General features: G+C 38.0%; 1 protein-coding gene across 2 annotated transcripts in view; it reads left to right on the top strand.

The window, feature by feature from the left end:
• LOC125116824 (putative uncharacterized protein C6orf183) overlaps window positions 1-21,852 on the top strand; it is a 47,922-nt gene extending 26,070 nt beyond the window's left edge. Inside the window, exons 2-4 of one of the 2 annotated variants that reach the window (XM_047762395.1) lie at window positions 19,731-19,892; window positions 20,864-20,936; window positions 21,316-21,852. In XM_047762395.1, the coding sequence (XP_047618351.1) occupies window positions 19,756-19,892; window positions 20,864-20,936; window positions 21,316-21,447 (342 nt within the window). In that variant the 5' untranslated portion in view covers window positions 19,731-19,755 and the 3' untranslated portion in view covers window positions 21,448-21,852. Of the gene's footprint in view, window positions 1-19,466; window positions 19,893-20,863; window positions 20,937-21,315 lie in introns of those variants that run through there. The other variant, XM_047762404.1, reaches the window with a different exon arrangement.
• The last annotated feature ends 998 nt before the right edge of the window (window positions 21,853-22,850 follow it).

Here is a 22,850-nt window from a genome sequence, read left to right on the forward strand (position 1 = left end):
GAGAGTCACAGACATAGAAAAACTTTTGGTTACCAAAGGACATAGTGGGTAGAAGGCGAGAGAAATTAGGAGTTTGGGATTAAGATATATACATTACTATATGTAAAACAGATAACCAGGACCTACTGTATAGCACAAGGAACTCTACTCAATATTCTATAATAACCTATATGGGAAAAGAATCAGAGGAATTCCCGTCATGGCTCAGTGGTTAGTGAACCCGACTAGGATCCATGAGGACACAGATTCAATCCCTGACCTTGCTCAGTGGGTTAAGGCTCTGGAATTGCCATGAGCTGTGGTGTAGGTCACAGATGCAGCTCAGATCTGGTGTTGCTGTGGCTTTGACATGGGCTAGCGGCTCTGGCTCCAATTTGACCTCTAGCCTGGGCACCTCCATATGCCATGGGTGTGGGCCTAAAAAGACAAAAAGACCAAAAAAAAAAAAAAAGAATCAGAAAAAGGATAGGTGTATAACTGAATCACTTTGCTCTACACCAGAAACTAACACAACATTGTGAATTAACTAAACTTCAATTTAAAAAATGGTTAAAACAAAACAATATAGAAAAACCCTTGACTGGGAGTTGAGAGACTTTGGTTACCTCATCTCTTCAAATGATTAGCTATGCGATTGGGCAGAAGACAATATTTGAGGATCTTATTTTCATTATGGTTATGTATATAGACTCCTTTCCAGTTCTGACAGTCTTATCATTCTGTAATTCAAGAAGTCTCAATGCTATTGCTTCTCTGTTTCCACAAAAACAGAACATGAGTAGGAACCTGGATTGCTCAGGAAACAGATGATAGTCTCAGCAAAGATAATGGAGGGACTACATACAATATTCACACAAAGGAAACCAAGAAAAGATGATGTATCCTGGAGTTAACTCCAATTTGAAGCTATTACCACTGTTAGGCTTGACTTGGTAAAGAAGGAGGAGTTACCAGAAACTGTGAAGAATGAAAGCTGTAGGAGAAGACAACCTAATAGGAGATATGGACATCAGTGGAAGAGTATAGACACTGCCAACTTAAGCCTACCAGTGTTATAGAGTTTGAGAATATACCTCCACTTCTCTCTCCTCCTTCCCTGAAATCACTGCTGATGCTTCCCAGTGGCTAAACCTAACATGGAATTAAAAGGCAAGGGATACCAATTGATGCAGTCTACTGATGCAGAATATGTCAATATTCTGGCCATTAGCAGGGTGGAGGATAGAGGACAGATCCAAAGTATCATGAAGAACACTCAGCTCAGGGTTATCCTACTGATAGATGGAAAGCAAAGCAGGATACAGTGATAACAAAAATACTTTATGGCAAATCATCCTCTTCTGGATTTTAGCTGCCAAGTCCACCATAATTTTAACATCTGGAAGCTTTAGCGGGAGCCTGCTTTGTGGCTGGGAGAGGCTGTTCTCATAATTTGGGGAGGGTGGTGAAAAGGAAATAATTTATTAAGTAAATATTTCCATAATGATTTCTCTTATATTTAATCCACCACTTCTTACTTTGAAAGAGTAAGTGCTATGCAGATTGCCGTCATAACTGAAATACTTGATTTTACCTGTATTCTCCCCTTGTAATAAAGTGGATAGAAAATGATCAGAACAAGATAATTTTCAATGAAGAAAAAAATTCCATGGGGCATACTTTACCATCTGTAATTATTTTACAGATGTCTATTTTGCACGAAAAACAACACAGTTGTTAAGACACGCAAAACTGTGTTAATGACCAGCTATATTTCTGTAAATGCAGATGCTAAGAAAGCACAATAAAGAAGTAAAACCAAATTAAGCTTACAATGAATGCCGAAACTATACTGTCTACTTTGGAAACAAGTGATTGATTGTTATAAAATAAATGAGTAAATATGCACATAGTTAACCATATCTTATATCACAGAGCTAATGCACCAGAAATTTATTTCTGTGTGTTTAAATTTGCTAGCTTAACTAGAAAATAATGTTATTTTAAATATAGATACCTCAGAAGATTTTTTATGATGGAGATTTCAAAGTATTCAAAATTGAGTGTACATTGTAATGCTTGTTGTGTTGCAAGGAGATGCCTTAACTTTTAATTTTGGGAGAAGCAGTATATGATTTCAAATCAAGTGGGTGAGCAAAATAAACTTTGGAGGAAATTGAAGAGAAAAATACAACAACTAAAAATAGAGTTGCCATATGATCCAGCAATCCCACTCCTGGGCATATATCTAGAAAAGACAAAAGCTCTAATTCAAAAAGATACATGCATCCCAATGTTCAGAAGGACACTATTTACAGTAGCCAAAATATGGAAGCTACCTAAGTGTCCACTGACAGAGGAATTGATAAAGTTATGATATATATACACATATACACACACTGAACTCTTACTCTGCCATAAAAAAGAACCACTTTGCTTTACACCTCAAACTAACACAACATTGTAATCAACTATACTTTAAAAACAAACAAACAAACAAAACTATTGCCATGGGAGAGTCACCCTAGGATAGAAAAAGATATACCTCAAAGAGCCCTTCAATTGCTTGTCCTTCATGAACAATGCAATTTACTTGGCTCTGACTGCTGAATATGTCTCTGGTAGTTATGTACATAAAATCTTAGTGGAATCTATAGAATTGTCAAAGGAATAGTCAAACACAAATCATCTAGAAAAGTTTGTGGTGTTTGAATTGTGGCTTAGCAGCAGCAAACTCGACTAGTATCCATGAGAATGCAGGTTCAATCCCTAGCCTAGCTCTGTGGGCTAAAAGATTCAGTGTTGCTGTGACTGTGGTGCTGGCTGGAGGCTGCAGCTCCAATTCAGCCTCTAGCCTGGGAACTTCCATATGACTCGGGTGTGGCCCTAAAAGGAGAGAAAGAGAGAGAAAGATCGAAAGAAAGAAAAGAAGGAAGAAAGAAAGAAGAAAACTGTGCAAGAAACTCCAAGTTTTAAAAGAATTTGTTCATCAAATTAAAAAAATACAAAAAAGGAGGGAAATCCCACAAAATTAGCAACATTACCAAGTTTTTAGTTAGATGGTCATGTTAGAAAAGAGCAGTTTTCTTGAACAGTTGTCATAGCCACAAAACATTATCACAGATCTTCAACTATCGACATTATAAAAAGTTGGTGATAAAATTGCTCTTATTAGAGAGTCAGTACTTATAAACAAAACTTAAGGATTCTTTTATTTTGGGAAAGTGGACTATGCATAGTGACCCTATTTTTATTTGCTTATTTTATTTCTCTCAGGGTAGAAGTTGACTTATTTGTGATTATGATAGATATACTGATAATGGCAACAAAGCATTGTGTCAGTTTTGTTTCTACACATGCTTCTTTTGGTCCTTGATAATTAAAAATCCTTCCATGAACAAATACTGAGGTAATGTATTATTACCCAAGTTAAAAGGAGTAACAACAGAGGGGGAGAAAGCCGAAGTTTGAGGAAGGTGCTTTGGATAACAGGGATATTTTCTTCTTTTTTCTTGAAAGAAATTGTCATATCTTTGTGGACAAAATAGTGGAAACTTTAGAATGTATGGGGTTAAAATACTAATGACTAAAACAAATCGTAAAAGTCTGATTTTATCTGATAAAAAAAGACTGGAAAAGGAGTAGAACAAAATTAAATTTGCCAGTGTATTTCAGTGAGAAGGTAAATTGGATGCAAAAGCTGGCCTTGTCATTCCTCAAAGAAAAATACAAGCAGAATTCTACACTTAAAGAATTTATAAGACACTAAGAGGATTGAGATTCATTTAATCCTTATCCCTTAGATGAGCTCTTCCAAACAGCCAGACACCTTGTTTTTTCCCAGAGATCTATTAAAGAAGTTTTTCTCAAAATGTAGATTGTGATCCATTAGTAGATCCTAACATTGCTTAATAGTGGGTTGTGACCAAAATTTTGTTTTTGATGAACCAGAGTAGAAAATATCCAAATACTTGTATCTAGTCCTTCTCAAGTAAGTATTGAGAATTCTCCTTCAGGTTAAGATTTAGTTAGAAAGGCCATGCTCCCAATAAAACAGATAAATTGCAAAGTCATATATATTTAAAGTCATTGGAAAGTTATAGACATGGTGAAGACTAGAAGAATGAAATTCCCAGAAAGGGAAGTGCCCTCCTGGATGACTTGACCATACCTGGCAGTTTTATTCCTTAGAGCATTTACTAGTTATGGTCACAGTGATTCTGTTTTTGGCATGGAGAGATTACTGGGGACAAAGAGAAGCCAGAGGAGTTTTTGAACACCAAGAATGCAGGCATGACAGATTTGAACTTAAATTCTGAAATATACCACTGGATAGTTATCTGCAGAATGCTAGAATATAAAAATAACTGAAGAAATGGTCCAGAAAGGCAGACTAAGATCTGCAGTTTTATGGTGCAGAGATAAATTCCTGCTAGAGAGAAGGACCGTATCAAACATATGACAGGTCTTTCCTTGATGTTTTTGCCAGGTATTGACCTTGATGGGATAGAAGGTTAAACTCAAAACTTCTGAAGCATGGAATTTGAGGGATGAGGAGAAAGGGAAAATTCCAGCTGTCAGTCAGAAGTCTCAGAAGGCTGTACCCAAGAAGGAAGCTGGATACAAAGTCAGAGTGAAATCTTCACAGTTCTTGGGAGACAAACCAGAGTCAGGAAGCCACATGAAACACTTGACCAGTTTTCCTCTCGAGACATTTGCCAGATTTTAAAGCTGCATAAGATGGGAGGCTAATGAGCTAAACTAAAACCTCCACAGGACAGAATGGATCTCCCACAGTGTTTGAGGGCTGAAAAGAAAGAGACCTTCTAAGAAGTCCAGGTGAGCCACATCTGAGGAAAGAGTTAGACTGAGTCTAACCTAAAACCAGAATCCAGCCTCAATCTAGTTCATTTCCTGATGGGATTAAATAATCAGCCATTCAAAGTATGCATTTAACAAAGGAAATGGAGAACCTTTATCAGGGAAAACAACATCACTCTAAGTCCCAAATGTGTGTGTGGGTTTTTTTTTTTTTTCCTTTTTATTTATTTATTTATTTTTTAGGGCCACACCCATGGCATATGGAAGTCCCCAGGCTAGGGCTTGAATTCAAGTTGCAGCTCCTGGCCTATGCCACAGCCACAGCAATGTGGGATCCTAGCTGCATCTGCAACCCACACCACAGCTGATAGCAACGCTAGATCCTTAACCCACTGAGTGGGGCCATGGAGCAGAACCTCATGGATACTATTCAGGTTTGTTACCACCGAAGCACAGGTGGGAACTCTCCATTCATTCTCTGAACTAAAATGTGGCACATAATAAATTATGAGACTTGATAAGAGGCAGGAAAATATGTGTGATCCAAGAAAAAAAGCAGATTCATAGATGATCCAACTGGTGGAATTCACAGTCAAGGATTTTAAAATAATTATTATTTATATGTTCAGAGAAGCAAAAGAAAAGATGGGCAAAATGAATAAAATGATGGATAATTTGAAAGAGCTGGAATCTATAAAAACAATAAAATATGCATTATAAAGCCCCTCCTGGCCACAGAAAGTGCACCTCCACCACGGTGTGCACCTTCCAGTCCCGTCCACCCTCAGGAAGTGCCCCTCCATTGCAGAGTGACACAGCTAGCCCCACCCGCCCTTGGGAAGTGCCCCACTACTGCAGAGTACCCCAGCCAGCCCCGCCCAGCTGTGAGAAGTGCACTACAACTGCAGTGCACACCGTCCAGCCCTGCCCAGCCAGCCCTGCCTCAGGAAGCACCCCGCTGCCACTGAGTGACCTGGTCAGCACCGCCTGCCCCCTGGAAGCCCCCTGCTGCTGCAGTGCACCCTGGCATGCTCCCCCGGCCGCAGGAAGTGCACCACCACCATGGCACGCACTTGCCAGCCCCACTGTACCTGGGGAAGTGCCACACTGCAGCAGCACGCCCCAGTCAGCACCAGTGCTGTGACCTGGCCAGCCCTGCATGCCCTCGGGAAGAGGCCCACTGCAATGGTGCACCCCAGACTGTGCCAAACTACAGTTTGGCTTCCCCAAACTCACAGAAAAAGAAAAGCAGAAGCAAGATGAAGAAGCTCAGAAACCATTCCCAGTTAAAGCAACAGGAGAATTCACCTAAAACAGTCAACAGTGAAACAGACCTCTGCGCTCTGAGAGACACTGAGGTCAAAAGGGAAATAGCAAAAATACTGAAGGAATTGAAAGAAGATATGAACAGTAACACAGACTCCCTCAGAAAGGAGCTAGTAAATATAAGGAGAAGCCAAGAAATACTAGAAAATTCATTTGCAGAGATACAAACTGAGCTAAGGGCAATAAGGACCAGAATGAATTATGCAGCGGCACGAATTAGTGATGTGGAAGATAGACTAATAGAAATCACCAAAACAGGACAGCAGACAGAAAACCAAATGAAAAAACATGAAAGCAATGTAAGAGACCTATGGGATAATATATAGCGGGCCAATCTATGCATAATGGGAATTCCAAAAGGAGAAGGAAAAGAAAGGGGGATTGAAAATATATTTGAAGAAATTATAGCTGGAAACTTTCTCAGTCTAAAGGATACTGATTTCAAGATACAGGAAGCACAGAGGGCCCCAAACAAGTTGAACCCAAACAGGCCCACACCAAGACATATTATAATAAAAATGGCAAAAGTTAAAGAGAGGGTCCTAAAGGTAGCAAGAGAAAAGCAAAGCATTAATTATAAGGGAACCCCTATAAGGCTATCAGCTGATTTCTCCACAGAAACACTACAGGCCAGAAGGGAGTGGCAAGGTATATTTAAAGCACTGAAAGGAAAAAATCTGCAACCGAGAATACTCTATCCAGCAAGAATATCATTTAAGACAGAAGGGGAAATAAAGAATTTCTCCAACAAACAAAAGCTAAAAGAGTACAGCCATACAAAACACATTCTAAAAGAAATACCAAAAGGGCTTCTCTAAATTAAAAAAAAAAAAAAAAGAGGAAGAACTAGGATGGAGGAAACCACAATTAGAGAGCAGTCACTTAAATAAGCCGGCATATGAATCTAATCATGAAGATGTTTAAAAAAAAAAAAAGACATCAAAATCATACAATGTAGGCAAGGGAAGTAAGGAAGTAAATAGATTCATTTTTTCTTTTTTTTTAAATTTTATTATTGTAATGAAGTGTTTGAGGCTCAGTTATAGGAAGGGGCTGACATACCTAAAACACAGGGCAAGCACGAATCAAAACCGAACATCACATTTACCAAAAAAAAAAAAAAAAAGAAGAAGAAAAGAAAAGTACTCAAGCATAAAATAAATGGAGACCAACCAACCAGAAAAAGAAAGGAAGAATGGAGAATCATAGAATCAACTGGAAAACAAGGTTTAAAATGGCAATAAGTAAACATCTATCAATTATCACCTTAAATGTCAATGGACTGAATGCTCCAATCAAAAGACACGGAGTGGCTGATTGGATAAAAAAAGCAAAAACCTTCAATCTGCTGCCTATAAGAAACTCACCTTAGGACAGAGGACACATACAGATTGAAAGTGAGGGGATGGGAAAACATATTTCATGCCAATGGACAAGACAGGAAAGCAGGAGTTGCAATACCCATGTCAGACAAAATAGACTTTAGAATGAAAGCCATAAAGAAAGACAAAGAAGGACACTATTTAAAGGTTAAAGGATCCATTCAAGAAGAGGATATTACAGTCGTCAACATATATGCCCCAAATATAGGAGCACCCAGATACATGCAACAAATATCAATAGACATAAAAGGAGAAATTGATGGGAATACAATCATAGTAGGAGACCTTAACACCCCACTCACATCAATGGACAGATCCTCTAGACAGAAAATCAATAAGGCAACAGAGATCCTAAAGGACATGATAGAAAAGTTAGACTTAATCGACATTTTCAGGACATTACATCCAAAAAAAGTCAGAATACACATTCTTCTCAAGTGCACATGGGACATTGTCAAGGATTGATCACATACTGGGGCACAGAGCTAACCTCAACAAATTTAAGAGTATAGAAATTGTTTCAAGTATCTTCTCTGACCACAATGGCATGAAACTAGAAATCAACCACAGGAAAAGAAATGAGAAAAAATCTACTACATGGAGACTAAACAACATGCTACTAAAAAAACCAATGGGTCAGTGAGGAAATCAAGAAGGAAATTAAAAAATACCTCAAGACAAATGATAATGAAGACACAACAACTCAAAATCTGTGGGACGCCACAAAAGCAGTGCTCAGAGGGACGTTCATAGCAATACAGGCCTTTCTCAAAAAAGAAGGAAGATCTCAAACTGACAACATAACCCACCACCTACATGAATTAGAAAAAGAAGAACAAACAAAATCTACGGCCAGCAGAAGGAAGGAAATCAGAAAGATCAGAGAGAGGAAATCAATAAAATGGAGATTCAGAAAAAATAGAAAAAAATTAATAAAACCAAGAGCTTGTTCTTTGAAAAGGTAAACGAAATTGACAAACCTATGGCCAGACTCACCAAAGAAGAGGAGAGAAGAAAACCCAAATAAACAAAATAAGAAATGAAAAGGACAAGTCACAACGGATACTAACAGAAAAACAAAAAACCGTGAGAGAATACTATGAACAATTGTATGCCAACACATTTGACAACCTAGAAGAAAGGGACAACTTTCTAGAGTCTTACAGCCTGCCAAAACTGACTCAAGAAGAAATAGATCAACTGAACAGACCAATCACTAGAAATGAAATTGAATATGTCATAAAAACACTCCCTACAAATAAAAGTCCAGGACCAGATGGCTTCACAGGCGAATTCTACCAAACATACAAAGAGGAACTGATGCCCATCCTCCTTAAACTTTTTTTTAAAAGGCTGTAGAAGAAGGAACACTCCCAAAGACATTCTATGATGCACCATCACCCTCGTTCCAAAACCAGACAAACATACCACCAAAAAAGAAAACTATCGGCCAATATCTTTGATGAATATAGACGGAAAAATTCTCAACAAAATTTTAGCCAACCAAATCCAACAACATATCAAAAAGATTGTACACCATGACCAGGTGGGATTCATCCCAGGTTCACAAGGATGGTTCAACATACGCAAATCAATCAACGTCATACACCACATTAACAAAAGAAAAGTCGAAAACCATATGATCATCTCAGTAGATGCAGAGAAAGCATTTGACAAAGTCCAACGTCCATTTATGATAATAACTCTCACCAAAGTGGGTACAGAGGGAACATCCCTCAACATAATAAAAGCCATTTATGACAAACCCACAGCCAATATAATACTCAATGGAGAAAAGCCGAAAGACTTCCCACTAAAATCTGGAAAAAGACAAGGATGCCCACTCTCACCACTGCTATTCAACATAGTATTGGAAGCCCTAACTACAGCAATCAGACAAACAAAAGAAATACAAGGCATCCAAATAGGAAGAGAAGGGAAAGGTCTCGCGGTATGCAGATGACATGATACGATACATAGAAAACCCCAAAGACTCAGCCCAAAAACTCCTTGAACTGATCAACAAATTCAGCAAAGTGGCAGGATAGAAGATTAACATTCAGAAATCACCCAACAAACTTTAGAATAGGAATACAAAAATACAATACCTTTTAAAATTGCACCCCCAAAAATCAAACACCTGGGAACACCCGACCAAGGAGGTAAAAGACTACTTATATGCTGAGAACTATAAAACATTAATCAAGGAAATTAAAGAAGATGTAAAGAAATGGAAAGACATTCCATGCTCATGAGTCGGAAAAATTAATATTGTAAAAATGGCCGTACTACCCAAAGCAATCTACAGATTCAATGCAATCCCTATCAAATGACCCATGACATTTTTCACAGAACTAGAACAATCCAAAAGTTTACATGGAACCACAAAAGACCCAGAATTGCCAAAACAATCCTGAGGAACAAAAACCAAGCAGGAGGCATAACTCTCCCAGACTTCAGGCAATATTACAAAGCCACGGTTATCAAGACAGTGTGGTACTGGTACCAAAACAGACAGACAGACCAATGGAACAGAATAGAGAACCCAGAAATAAACCCAGTCACCTATGGTCAATTAATCTTTGACAAAGGAGGCAAGAACATAAAATGGGAAAAAGACAGTCTTTTCAGCAAGTATTGCTGGGAAACCTGGACAATGCAAATCAATGAAACTGGAACACACCCTCACACCATGCACAAAAATAAACTCAAAATGGCTTAAAGACTTAATATAAGATAAGACACCATCAAACTCCTGAAAGAGAACATAGGCAAAACATTCTCTGACATCAACCTTACAAACGTTCTGTCAGGTCAGTCTCCCAAGTCAACTCCCTAATCAAACTGAAAAGCTTTTGCACAGCAAGGGCAACCCAAAAGAAAACAAAAAGACAACTTACAGAATGGGAGAAAATAGTTTCAAGTGATGCAACTGACAAGGGCTTAATCTCTAAAATATACAAACAACTTATACAACTCAACAGCAAAAAAACCAACAACCCAATGGAAAAAATGGACAAAAGACATGAATAGACATTTCTCCAAAGATATACATACAGATGGCCAACAAGCACATGAAAAAATGCTCAACATCCCTCATTAGCAGAGAAATGCAAGTCAGAACTACCATGAGGTACCACCTCACACCAGTCAGAATGGCCATCATTATTAGTAAGCCCACAAATAACAAGTGCTGGAGGGGATGTGGAGAAAAGGGAACCCTCCTTCACTGTTGGTGGAAATGTAAGCTGGTACAGCCACTATGGAGAACAGTATGGAGATACCTTAGAAATCTATACATAGAACTACCATATGATCCAGCAATCCCACTCTTGGGCATATACCCGGACAAGACTTTCCTTGAAAAAGACACATGCGCCCGCATGTTCACTGCAGCTCTATTCACAATAGCCAAGACATGGACACAACCCAAATGTCCATCGACAGACGACTGGATTAGGAAGATGTGGTATATATACACAATGGAATACTACTCAGCCATAAAAAAGAACGAAATACTGCCCTTTGCAGCAACGTGGATGGAACTAGAGACTCTCATACTGAGTGAAGTAAGTCAGAAAGAGAAAAACAAATACCATATGATATCACTTATATCTGGTATCTAATATACAGTCCAAATGAACCTTTCCACAGAAAAGGAGATCATGGGCTTGGAGAATAGACTTGTGGTTGCCAAGGGGGAGGGAGAGGGGGAGGGAGTGGGATGGATTGGGAACTTGTGGTTAAGAGATGCAAACTATTGCCTTTGGAATGGATTAGCAGTGAGATCTTGCTGTGTATCACTGAGAACTATGTCTAGATACTTACAATTGAGCGTGACAGTGGGAGAACAATTATGTACACATGTATATGTAACTGGGTCCCCATGCTCTACAGTGGGAAAAAAAATCGTGTTGGGGAAATAACAATAAAAAAATGCATTTTCAAATTTAAAAGTACAATAGCTAAAATAGAGAATTCATTAAGTAGTTTTAAGAATATCTTAGACTGTGCCAACAAAAATTATTGAACTTGATGTCAGCTAAGTTGATAATACCGAAAACTGAGTACAGAGACAAAAAAGAATGGAAAGAATAAAAGTTAGCATAAGAGATATGTGGAATACAGTCAAGCAATCAAACATGTATTTAATTAGTAAGAGAAGGATAGGAATTAGAGAATGGTGCAGAAGCAATATATGAAAAGATATAGCAGTCAAGAAATTCCTAAAACTAATGACAGTCATCACTCCAAACATTAAAGAAGCTTGGTGAGGGAGTTCCTTTCATGGCTCAGCAGTTAACCAACCCAACTAGGACCCATGAGGATGCCTTGATCAGTGCATTTGGGATCTGTCAATGCCTTGAAGTGTGGTTTAGGTCACAGACGTGGCTTGGATCCCATATTGCTGTGGCTGTGGTGTAGGCTGGCAGCTGTAGCTCCAATTTGACCCCTAGCCTGGGAACTTCCATGTGCCGCAGGTGCAGCCCTAAACAGGAAAAAAAAAAAAAAAAAGAAGAAGAAGAAGAAGCTTGGTGAACCTCAAAACACAGAAAGGATATGCGCAAAGGAAATCATGATTAAATATATCACAGTTGAACTGCTGACAAAGATAAAATCCTAAAAGTAGCAAGAGAAAACAACACATTACTTTCTAAAAAAGCAACAAACAATAAGGCAGATGACTATTTTTCTTACTGAAATTATGGAAGCCAAGAGACAATAATTAAAAAGTCATTTAAAGTGCTGAATTATATATCCAATTAAAATATCCTTTAGAGTTCATGGTGAGAATAAGGATTTATTCAGGCAAAGAAAAGTTGAGAGAATAAATCAGCAGGAGACCCCACACTATGAAAAATATTAAAAGTTTTTCAGGCTAAAGGAAAATGAACTCAAATGGAAGCACAAAGCTCTAGGAAAGAAGAGCATCAGGAAAGATAAGTATGTGGGTAAAACTTTAATTAACTTTCAAAGCATCAAAAATAAAATATATCGTGGAGTTTATATGCAGAAGTAAACAGTTGCTTGAATTGGAGGAAGGAGGTATGTTGGCTTAAATCATTGTAAGATTTTTATTTGGACAGTAAAAGGTAGACTTCAAAAAATTACTAGCTTTAGGAGTTCCCGTCATGGCTCAGTGGTTAACAAATCAGACTAGGAACCATGAGGTTGTGGGTTTGATCCCTGCCCTTGCTCAGTGGGTTAGGGATCCGGTGTTGCCGTGAGCTGTGGTGTAGCTTGCAGACACCGCTCGGATTCCGCATTGCTGTGGCTCTGGTGTAGGCTGGCAGCTACAGCTCTGATTCGACCCCTAGCCTGGGAACCTCCATATGCCACGGGAGCGACCCAAAAAATGGCAAAAAGACAAAAAAAAAATTACTAGCTTTAGAATGGAAGACACTCTGAAAAAAATTATTGCTAGCTTAAGGTAGGCTGTAATAAGTCAAGAATGTATCTTGGAATCTAAAGGAGTGACTATCAGTGTAATGCCTTTACTTAGCAGCATAAGCATCATCTGGCAATTTGTTAGAAGTGTAAATTCTTAGCCCCCCTCAGACCTACTAAATCAGAAACTTCGGGTGTCAGGCCCAGTACTCTATGTTTGAACAAGTCCTTAAGGTGATTCTGATGTACACTAAAACTTGGTAATATAGATAAGTACCAAGAGAAAACAAACAGGTATAATTAAAAATGTAATAGAAGAAACAAAACAAAATTATAAAAAAACTTGATTAATCCAAAGTAATAAAGGAAGGGAAGAATAAAAGAACAAAAAAATCTGTGGGACAAGTAGAAAAATAAATAAAATGAATAGAATACATAGTAAGATTGTGCAATTAAACCCAACTATAACAGTAATCAATTAAATATAAATGAACTAAATGCTTCAATTAAAAGACAAAGGTTTTCAGCTAGATTGAAGAGACAAAAGATATACCAAGTCAACACTAACCTCCTAAACAAAAAACCTGTGACTGTATTACTGATATGTGAATTTGACATTAAGAAATATTACTAGAGATGAAGAGGGGCATGTTGTAATGATATGTTTCAAATCAATGAAAAAAATTACAATCCTGTTTGTATGCAGCCAATAATACAGCTTCAAATATATAAAACTAAAATGTCAGAACTAAATGAAGAAATAGACATATCCATAATTATTATCAAAGATTTTAGGGAGTTCCCGTCATAGCTCAGTAGTTAACGAATCCAACTAGGAACCATGAGGTTGCGGGTTCGATCCCTGCCCTTGCTCAGTGGGTTAGGGATCCGGCGTTGCCGTGAGCTGTGGTGTAGCTTGCAGACGCGGCTTGGATCCCCGCATTGCTGTGGCTCTGGCGTAGGCTGGCGGCTACAGCTCCCATTCAACCCCTAGCCTAGGAACCTCCATATGCCATGGGAGCAGCCCAAGAAATGGCAAAAAGACAAAAAAAAAAAAGATTTTAATATACCTATCTCAATTTCTTATTAAAATCAGATTTTAAAAATCATGAAAGACATAAAAGATTTGAACATATGAATACACATGATCTGATTAACCTAATAGAACACTATTCCCAACAATAACAGAGTATATATTCTTTTCAAGTATATGGAATATTTGCCAATCATATTGGATCATAATGCAGGACTAAAATATTTTAAAAAATTGAAATTATGCAGGGTACATTCTCAGGCCCACAGTACAATCATACTAGAAATTAATAATAGAAAAATAGAACCACTTCTAAATAGCTTATATATCAAAGAAGAAATCACAATGGAAACTAGAAAGTATTTAAATGATAAATAATGAAAACACAGCATCCAAAATGGTAATGCAGTTAAAACAATGTTTGGAAGGAAATTTATAGCTTTAAATGCATATATTAGAAGAAAGTTTAAAAGTTGTTCTAAACTTCCATCTCAAGTGCTGGAAAAAGGAGGGCAAATTAAATTTAAGATAGTAAAATGAATGGTTTAATAAATGATTAGTAATAAAGAATAAATATGTAGGGAATTTCTGTTGTGGCCAGTGGTAACAAATCTGACTAGTATCCACGAGGATGTGGTTCGATCCCTTGCCTCACTCAGTGGGTTAAGGATCCAGTGCTGCCGTGAGCTGTGGTGTAGCTTGCAGATGTGGCTCGGATCTGGCATTGCTGTGGCTGTGGTGTAGGGCAGCAGCTGCAGCTCCGATTCAGCCCCTAGCCTGGGAACTTCCATAGGCTGTGGGTGCGGCCCTAAAAGGCAAAATAAATAAATAAATAAATAAATAAATAAATAAATAAATAAATAAATAAAATATGTAAATAAATTATAAATAAAATTCAATAGGTATAACTCAGTTGTGGTATGAGTGAATAATGGATGAATAATAATGAGCAGAAGTCAATGAACAGAAGGCAGAGAGAAATAGACACATACAAGTAAATATAGGTCATTTGAAAAGATTAATAACATTATTAAATCCCTTATAAAACCCATCAAGATAAAATAGCAAATATAGTAATTATCAATATCAAGAATGTGAAAGGAGATAGCAGTACACATCCTATAGACATTAAAAAGATAAAAAGCTTCAAAGGGTAACATCAAGAAGGTGAAAAGACCCATAGAATGGGAGAAAATATTTGCAAATCATATATCTGAAAGGAACTGTATCTAGAATATATAAAGAACTCTTATGACTCATCATTAAAAACAAAAAACTCAATTAAAAAATAGGCAAAGAATCTGAATAGACATTTCTCCAAAGAAAATATGCAAATGACCAATAAGTACATGAACAGATACTCAGCATCATTAGCCATTAGGGAAATGTAAATCAAAACCACAATAATGGGAGTTCCCATCATGGCACAGCAGAAACAAAGCTGACTAGGAACCATGGGGTTGGGAGTTCGATCCCGGCCTCGCTCAGTGGGTTGAGGATTTGGCATTGCTATGAGCTGTGGTGTGGGTCTCAGACACGGTTGGGATCCCACGTGGCTGTGGCTATGGCGGAGGCCAGCATCTATAGCTCCGATTGGACCCCTAGCCTGGGAACCTCCATATGTTGCGGGTGCGGCCCTAATAAAGACAAAAAGACAACATAAACAACAACAAAAAAATCACAGTAATGAGGCAAAAGGAATAAATTAGGAGGGTAGGATTGACATATACATACTACTATATATAAAATAGATTGGTAACAAAGTATAGCACAAGGTAATCTACTCAATACTGTGTAATAACCTGTATGGGAAAAGAATCTGAAAAGGAACAGATATATGTATACATATAACTGATTTTCTTTGCTGTACACCTGAAACTAACCCAACTTTCTAAGTCAGCTGTACCCTAATAAAATTTATATTAAAAAAAAACACAATGAGGAGTTCCTGTTGTGGCTCAGCAGATTAAGAACTCAACTAGTATCCATGAGGATGTCGGTTTCATCCCTGGCCTCATTCAGTGGGTTAAGCATCCAGCATTGCTGTGAGCTGTGGCGAAGGTTGCAGAGGCCACTCAGGTTGTTCTAGCATTGCTGTGGCTGTGGCATAGGCTAGCAGCTGCAGCTCCGATAGGACCCCTAGCCTAGGAACTTCCAAATGCTTCAGGTGTGCCCCCCCCCCAAAAAAAAACAAAACCCACCATGTTCACATCCACTAGAATGTCTAAAATAAAAAAGATGGCAAGTGTTGTCAAGGATGTGGAGAAATTCGAATCTTCCTACAATGCTAGAAAGAATGTAAAATGGTGCAGCTGCTTTGGAAAACAGCCTGGCAAAAACTTTTACTTGACTACTCACAGCAACATTATTTATAGTAGCAAAAAACTGGAAACAACCCAAAATTCCACCAGCTAATGAATCAATAAACATGATGTGGTATGACCATGCAATAGAATACTATTTAGACATATAAAGGACTCACATAATGATACATACTAATTCATGGATGAACTTTGAAAGCAATGTGGAAAATAAAGAAGTCAGTCACAAAAGACCACATATTGTATGATTCCATTTTATAAAATTTCCAGAATGAGCAAATTACAGATAGACAGTAGATTAGTGGTTGCCTATTGCTAGGGGTAGAGTGGCTTAGAGAAAAATGAGGAGTGACTGTCAGTGGATATGAGGTTTGTTTTTGGAGAGATAAAAAAAAAATTGTGCCCAAGTGGGATTTATTCCAAGAAAGCAATTTCAGATTAACAATTGAAAATCTGTGAAATTCCGTGCATTAAAAATAAATGAGGAAAATCCATGTCTATCTCAATAGATGCGGAAGCAGCTGACACCAATTCAAGAAAATAAATCAGAAGTACAAAGCAGGTTATCCAATTCAGACTATCAAAAATGTATCCGGGAAGTTGCTATTGTGGCTCAGTGGAAATGAATCTGACTAGTATCCATGCAGACGCAGGTTTGATCCCTGGCCCCGCTCAGTGGGTTAAGGATCCAGCATTGCTGTGAGGTGTTGTGTAGGTCGCAGACATGGCTTGGATCCCACGTTGCTGTGACTGTAGCATAGGCTGGTGGCTATAGCTTGGATTCAACCCCTAGCCTGGGAACCTCCATATGCCAAGGGTGCAGCCCTAAAAAGACACACACACACAAAATGTATCTGTCTCGTATGCCCCCTCACCTAACTAAAATCAAGGTCATGTTCTATAACCACGCTGAAGAGAAAACACGAATGTGTTTGTCTAAACAATGCCTTGGGATGGTGGAACTGACTTGGAAGGAATCAGGGTCCTCGAATGTCCAAGAGGAACAAAGCTACTATACTCCCTGGACCAAACACATTACATTAGACATATTTTAACAATTTTGTTCTTTAAGCCACTGACAATTGTGTCTTGTTAAAACAGCTTAGCTTTGCCCCTACTGATCTGGAAGATGGTGTGTAATGTAAAACAGGAGAAATAACATTTGTACACTGGAAGAACATGTTGATGAGCAAAGATGATTAAGCATCAAAAAAGGTTTACCCAGGGGGATTATGAAATACCTTGCAGATCTTCCTGAAGAAGATTGAACTGCTCACGGTGATACAGGGCCAGCTTGCTTACAGTTTTGATTCTGTTTGGGCATTTGCTAGAATAACAATCACGTTTTATTTTGGCACATATCACATTACCAAATTTTAAGGGCTTTAAAAATGCTCAGGACTGTGCTGATTTATGTGTTTTGATAGATAGACTTTATCCATTTACATTTATTATAGTGATATTTTTGAACTCATTTCTACCGTATTTTTGTTTCCTTTTTTCTCTTTTCCTGGCTTCTATTGAGTTTAAAAAACCCATTTCTATCTCTCACCTCTCATTGTTTGGGAAGCTCTATATTGCATTTCCATTGTCTTTAATGTTTTTGATATGCATTACACATTTTCCTAGAAGACTCTAAAGTTACTGTTTATCTTCTAAACATCCCTGTTTTAAGGCCATTGAAGCCCAATTTACCCACTGAACACCTTCAAACCCTGCTCAAGCTAATCTCACTATCTTTTTCTTAGAGCTTAGATTTTACCACTTTTTAAACACATAAAAAAATGCCTTTTGTTTACAATCAATAGTAAATTAAATGTATTTATTTAACATTATTGAAACAATTCTTGAGAATCTCTGAGACTTTAAATGAGGGCCCAGCACCTGCCTCATGTTAAGTAGGTCCTCAGTATGTGGACCCCACCTTAACAGCCACCCAAAACAAATAGTTGTTTGTCTCTTGAAACAAGGCCTGAGTCCTCAGCAGGCATGGATTCCTCTGAGTTAGATGCATTTCATGGACAGGTCTCAAAGACCAACCTCTCCTTATGTTAAATTTTGAATACTGTACTTGACTCTGTAGCCAGCTAAATGATGCAGGATTAAATGTTCTCATTTCTGAGCTGTGAAATGTTGAAAGTGGTCAGGAAATGAAGGCAGAATGTCCATCCTCTGAGAGAAAAATCAGCCAGTCTGTGTTGTGGCTGCTCTTGGCTGCCGGTTGGAATGCAGCTGTTAAGGCGGCTGTTTAACTGTTTGCCCAACTTGAAAGGATACTGCCAAGTGGCAAATATTTTTCATAACAACATTTCACTTTTGCTGAGAACAAAAACAGTGCACTTTATTGCTCTCTAGCAGTGTGTCAAACATGACAGATTTATAACTCTGCAGGTTCACAACCTAGACTGAACACGATGCTCATTTCCATTTTAATGTTTATTAAAAGAATAAATAGCCTCCCAAAGGAAGCGTCTGCACAAAACATCTCTATACCTTAATTATTTGTTGAAAGGGCAGCAGATTAACTTGAGAAAATGAAATGAAATACCTCTGAAAAAGAACAATGAAATGTCAAAGGGAAAAAGGAAGGTTTAAATATTTCAAACCTTTTTAATGTGGCCTAAGAGTGACTTTACCCCTTTTTGTCCAGGACAGATGAGGGCAGCAATAGCCCAAGAAACACTCATCTACTGAATCCCCCACAATTCTCAGGTCTCATTCTGGATCAATGAAGTTAATTTATGTTGTTAATTAAAATATTTATACTAAGTACTTAGCAAACAATTGTGTTAAATCTGACAGGTTGTGAACTGGGGGTGGTGCAAAAGGGTTGTCAACTATTTTATTTAATGGTTAAAATGTGTATGACAAATATAAGCATTCAAAATGAAGAAAACCCATTCAAATGCATAAGCATGATTTTCTTAAAACCCAGAAGTGCATGCATGGATCATGATCATGTCAGACAGCTCTCCACCCTCAGTCTCTTCTCCCTGGTCAGAAGCTTTCAAAAAGGCTCATGGAGAAATACTAAAGGCATGCAAAGGGAACCTATACACACCTATTTTTTGTTCCAGTTGAAGTGATGTTAGACAGCAGCTGTAACCACCATTCATAGCATTTAGTGTCTAATCACCACAAGCCCTTATGAAGACTATGGAGATCAACCAGAGGGGTGGGGGGCGGGGTGGAGTCTCATTTAATAAACCCTCACAGTTAAAGCTGGAGCTGAGATATTCTTAAAGGTGAGCTGGGCTGAATAAAGATGGTCAATGGAGATTCTAACCTACATTTCCTCTACTGTTTAACAATTAATTAACTTATAAGTGACAATAATCTAGGTGCTTCTACAAATTGCAAAAGCATACTTTTCCACAACATTGACATGATTTCTTGTACAAAATTAGGCAAAGTCCCATGCGCTGGGTAATGGTCACCAAGGGAGGCAGCCACAAGTTTTATACACTCTTTTTTTCACAGATCAGAAAAATAGTAACTACAAACCATGGATGAAATTTATAAGATTGCTTCCACAGAAAGGATCCAGCTGTTGGAAAAAGAACTGGCTGTGCAGTTGGCAGAACTGAAGTTTGAGATAGAAGAACAGGGGACTCTTCAGGGGTCAGTTCCTGGAGCTTTCAGGTAAATAGTGGCAGTGTGAAGGCATGGTCTTCAGGGGCTTTAACTCCTACTATCAGCCCCACATTTCCATCAACACCCCCTCTCCACTTGGACAATTGACATTATGTCAGTCTCACACTGCTGTCCCTGAGGTTTTCCTGTATTCTAGAATTGTCAAGGTCTGCAACCTACACCTCAGCTCACAGCAACGCTGGATCCTTAACCCACTGAGCAAGGCCAGGGATCGAACCCACAACCTCATGGTTTCTAGTCAGATTCGTAACCACTGCGCCATGGCGGGAACTCCTTTTTTTGTCTTTTTAGGGCCACACCCGCAGCATATGGAAGTTCCCAGGCTAGAGGTTGAATCGGAGCTGTGGCTGCTGGCCTATGCCACAAGCCACAGCAACACCAGATTCGAGCCACATCTGTGACCTACACCACAGCTCACAGCAGCTCAGGTTCCTTAACCCACTGAGCAAGGCCCGGGATCAAACCCACATCCTCATGGATCCTAGTCAGGTTTGTTATCGCTGAGCCACGATGGGAACTCCCAACATTTTGTTTAAATTATAAGATACTGATTTTATGTGTCAGTGGAGTGAGATAGAGGTTTAATAAGCACAATAGTTGTTAGAAATGAGGTTACTGAAGGAAATATAGGTGAGGAAAGAAATATTGTCACCAGTGTGCCTCTGCCTATACAATGGAGTCAGAAATAGAGAGGTAAATGAGGGTAAAAAACTATGTTTGTTTGGGGAGAAGGAAAAGAGAAATGGCCCAGAAAAGATTTAGCAGGCATGAGGTGTACAGAAGAGAGATTCTAAGACCAAAGCATGTGCCTTTTACATGCACCCAGCAATGAAGTATAATATGATATACTTATTTAGAAATGAACACTTGTGGAGTTACAGATTAATCAGGGCCTGTCTTTAACCTGATCTATTATAGCTTCTATAATTACAGCTTTTATTGCATATACCTTCCTGCAGCTCTGTTCGAATGCCAAAGGACATTTCTTTCTTTAGAAGAGAAAGGGAACTGGCTCTAAAGAAAACTTTACAGGTGAGTAGGACAGTGGGCTATTTCAATACAATAAGTTAGAGTTTTCTAACTTGTTGGAGATTCATTGCAGGAAAGGCTTATATTTTCAAATGGCTGATCTACTGACAGTGGTTACAAGGACAAACCAGCCCAATGTTAGCTAACTGATGGGTCAGAGCAGGCCAGTACTTCTTTGGAGGTATCTGATTTTTGTAGTGTTTTAGACTTTACACTTCCTTGATTTAGGATATTAAAATTTGTTATTTGGAAACTTATGTATAACAGCACAATGTGTTATATGAAAACTATCAGAAATTGTATGTAATCTTCTGTCAATAGACACTGATAGTTTTATTTACTTCTTTGCTTTTGTTTGCCTACTTTGTTCCCTGGGGTTCAGGTGGCTGAGTCAAAGCCCCTTGTTATTCAAGCAGATGTCATGCAGAGGGAGCTAGAGAGCTGCCTAAGGAGAGAGTACACTCCTGAAAATTTACCTTTGCTTCTGTTGCAGGTAGGTCCTTTTGCAATTTGAAAAACAGTTCTGGAATTTAGTAGAAATGTATAAACAAAGCTAGCTTTCAGGTGTATCCTCTGGCCAGGGTAGGATTTTCTCTACATGTATGGTTTGCAGAACCTGGTTAATATAAATGTTCTTTTTTGTTAGAGACCCATTTAAGTTTGGCTCTGATAGTCACTCAATGGACTGACTAAATTTCTATTAGTTAACTCCCTGTGCTGGTTTTATGAGGCAATATAACATTGTCTCAGACCTCAAAAAGCTGTTGGCTGACCTAGGAAAGATAATTTCCAAAAATCTCTCTTAAAAAGATAACTCACAACAAAGGGGAAAAGATTTTCCATAAAGATTATTATTGCAGAATTATAATAAAAGTGAAAAAATTGGAGTCGCCTAAATGTCTAATAGGAAAGTTAAGAAAAACAGCATGGTATTTGATAGAATATTGTTCTGTCATTAAACCTTTTTTGCATAAGGAGTGAGGTTATTATGTAATATTAAATAAAAACTAATGTGTGCATGTATCATAATAATGGTCCTTTAATGTATAGAAAAATCACATGAAGGACATAAACCAAAATGTTAGCAATTACTGTCTTTGGATGGTAGAATAATGAATTTCCTCTTTCTACTTTTATATATTTTCTAATTTTTAAATAATAAACATGTATTGTTTTGATTTTTAAAATTCTTTGTTCTTCATTCTTATGTTATGAGTTACAGCTTCCCTATGCATACAAAGTAGCTCATTAGCATCTAGTTAGCAATTAACTAATAAATGAATCACAAAGAAACAAAAGATAGGAGATTGTATTTGCAAGTCAAACTGTTGTCATTATCTTCATCCAGGATTCTCTCCCCCTCACATTTCTGTCACTCTTCTGTGTATATTAGTGCTTCTCATTGGAGAGAAGGGGAGGAGGGTAGAGGTACGTTTCATTTGGCAATGTCTTGGGACATTTTTGATTGTCATCATTTGGGGAGGGGAGTGGATTGCTACTAGCATCTAATGAGTAGTGGCCAGGGATGCTACTAAACATCGTATAATGCACGGGAAAACCCCTACCACAGAGAATTGTCAGTCCCAAACATTAATAGTGCTGAAGTTGAAAACCTTAGTACAGTCAATTTCCATATGATATATCTTCTGCCTAAAAAACTTAACATTTCTCATAGTACAGATATGCCAGGGTCAAATTCCTTAGTCTTTGTTTTTTGTTTGTTTGTTTGTTTGTTTTCTGAAAAAAATCCTTATTTGCCTTCATTTTAGAAAGGCATTTTTGTTCAATATAGCGTTCTAGCTTGATAGTTTTTCCTTTTTATCACTTTAAAGATGTTGTCCTACTGTTTTCTGGCTTGCATGTTTTCCATTTCCTAACACAATATGTCCTTTTGTTGCTTTTAAGATTTTCTTTTAA

Source organism: Phacochoerus africanus, chromosome 2 (assembly GCF_016906955.1).
Source record: "Phacochoerus africanus isolate WHEZ1 chromosome 2, ROS_Pafr_v1, whole genome shotgun sequence".
In the NCBI taxonomy this organism is placed as follows: domain Eukaryota; kingdom Metazoa; phylum Chordata; class Mammalia; order Artiodactyla; family Suidae; genus Phacochoerus; species Phacochoerus africanus.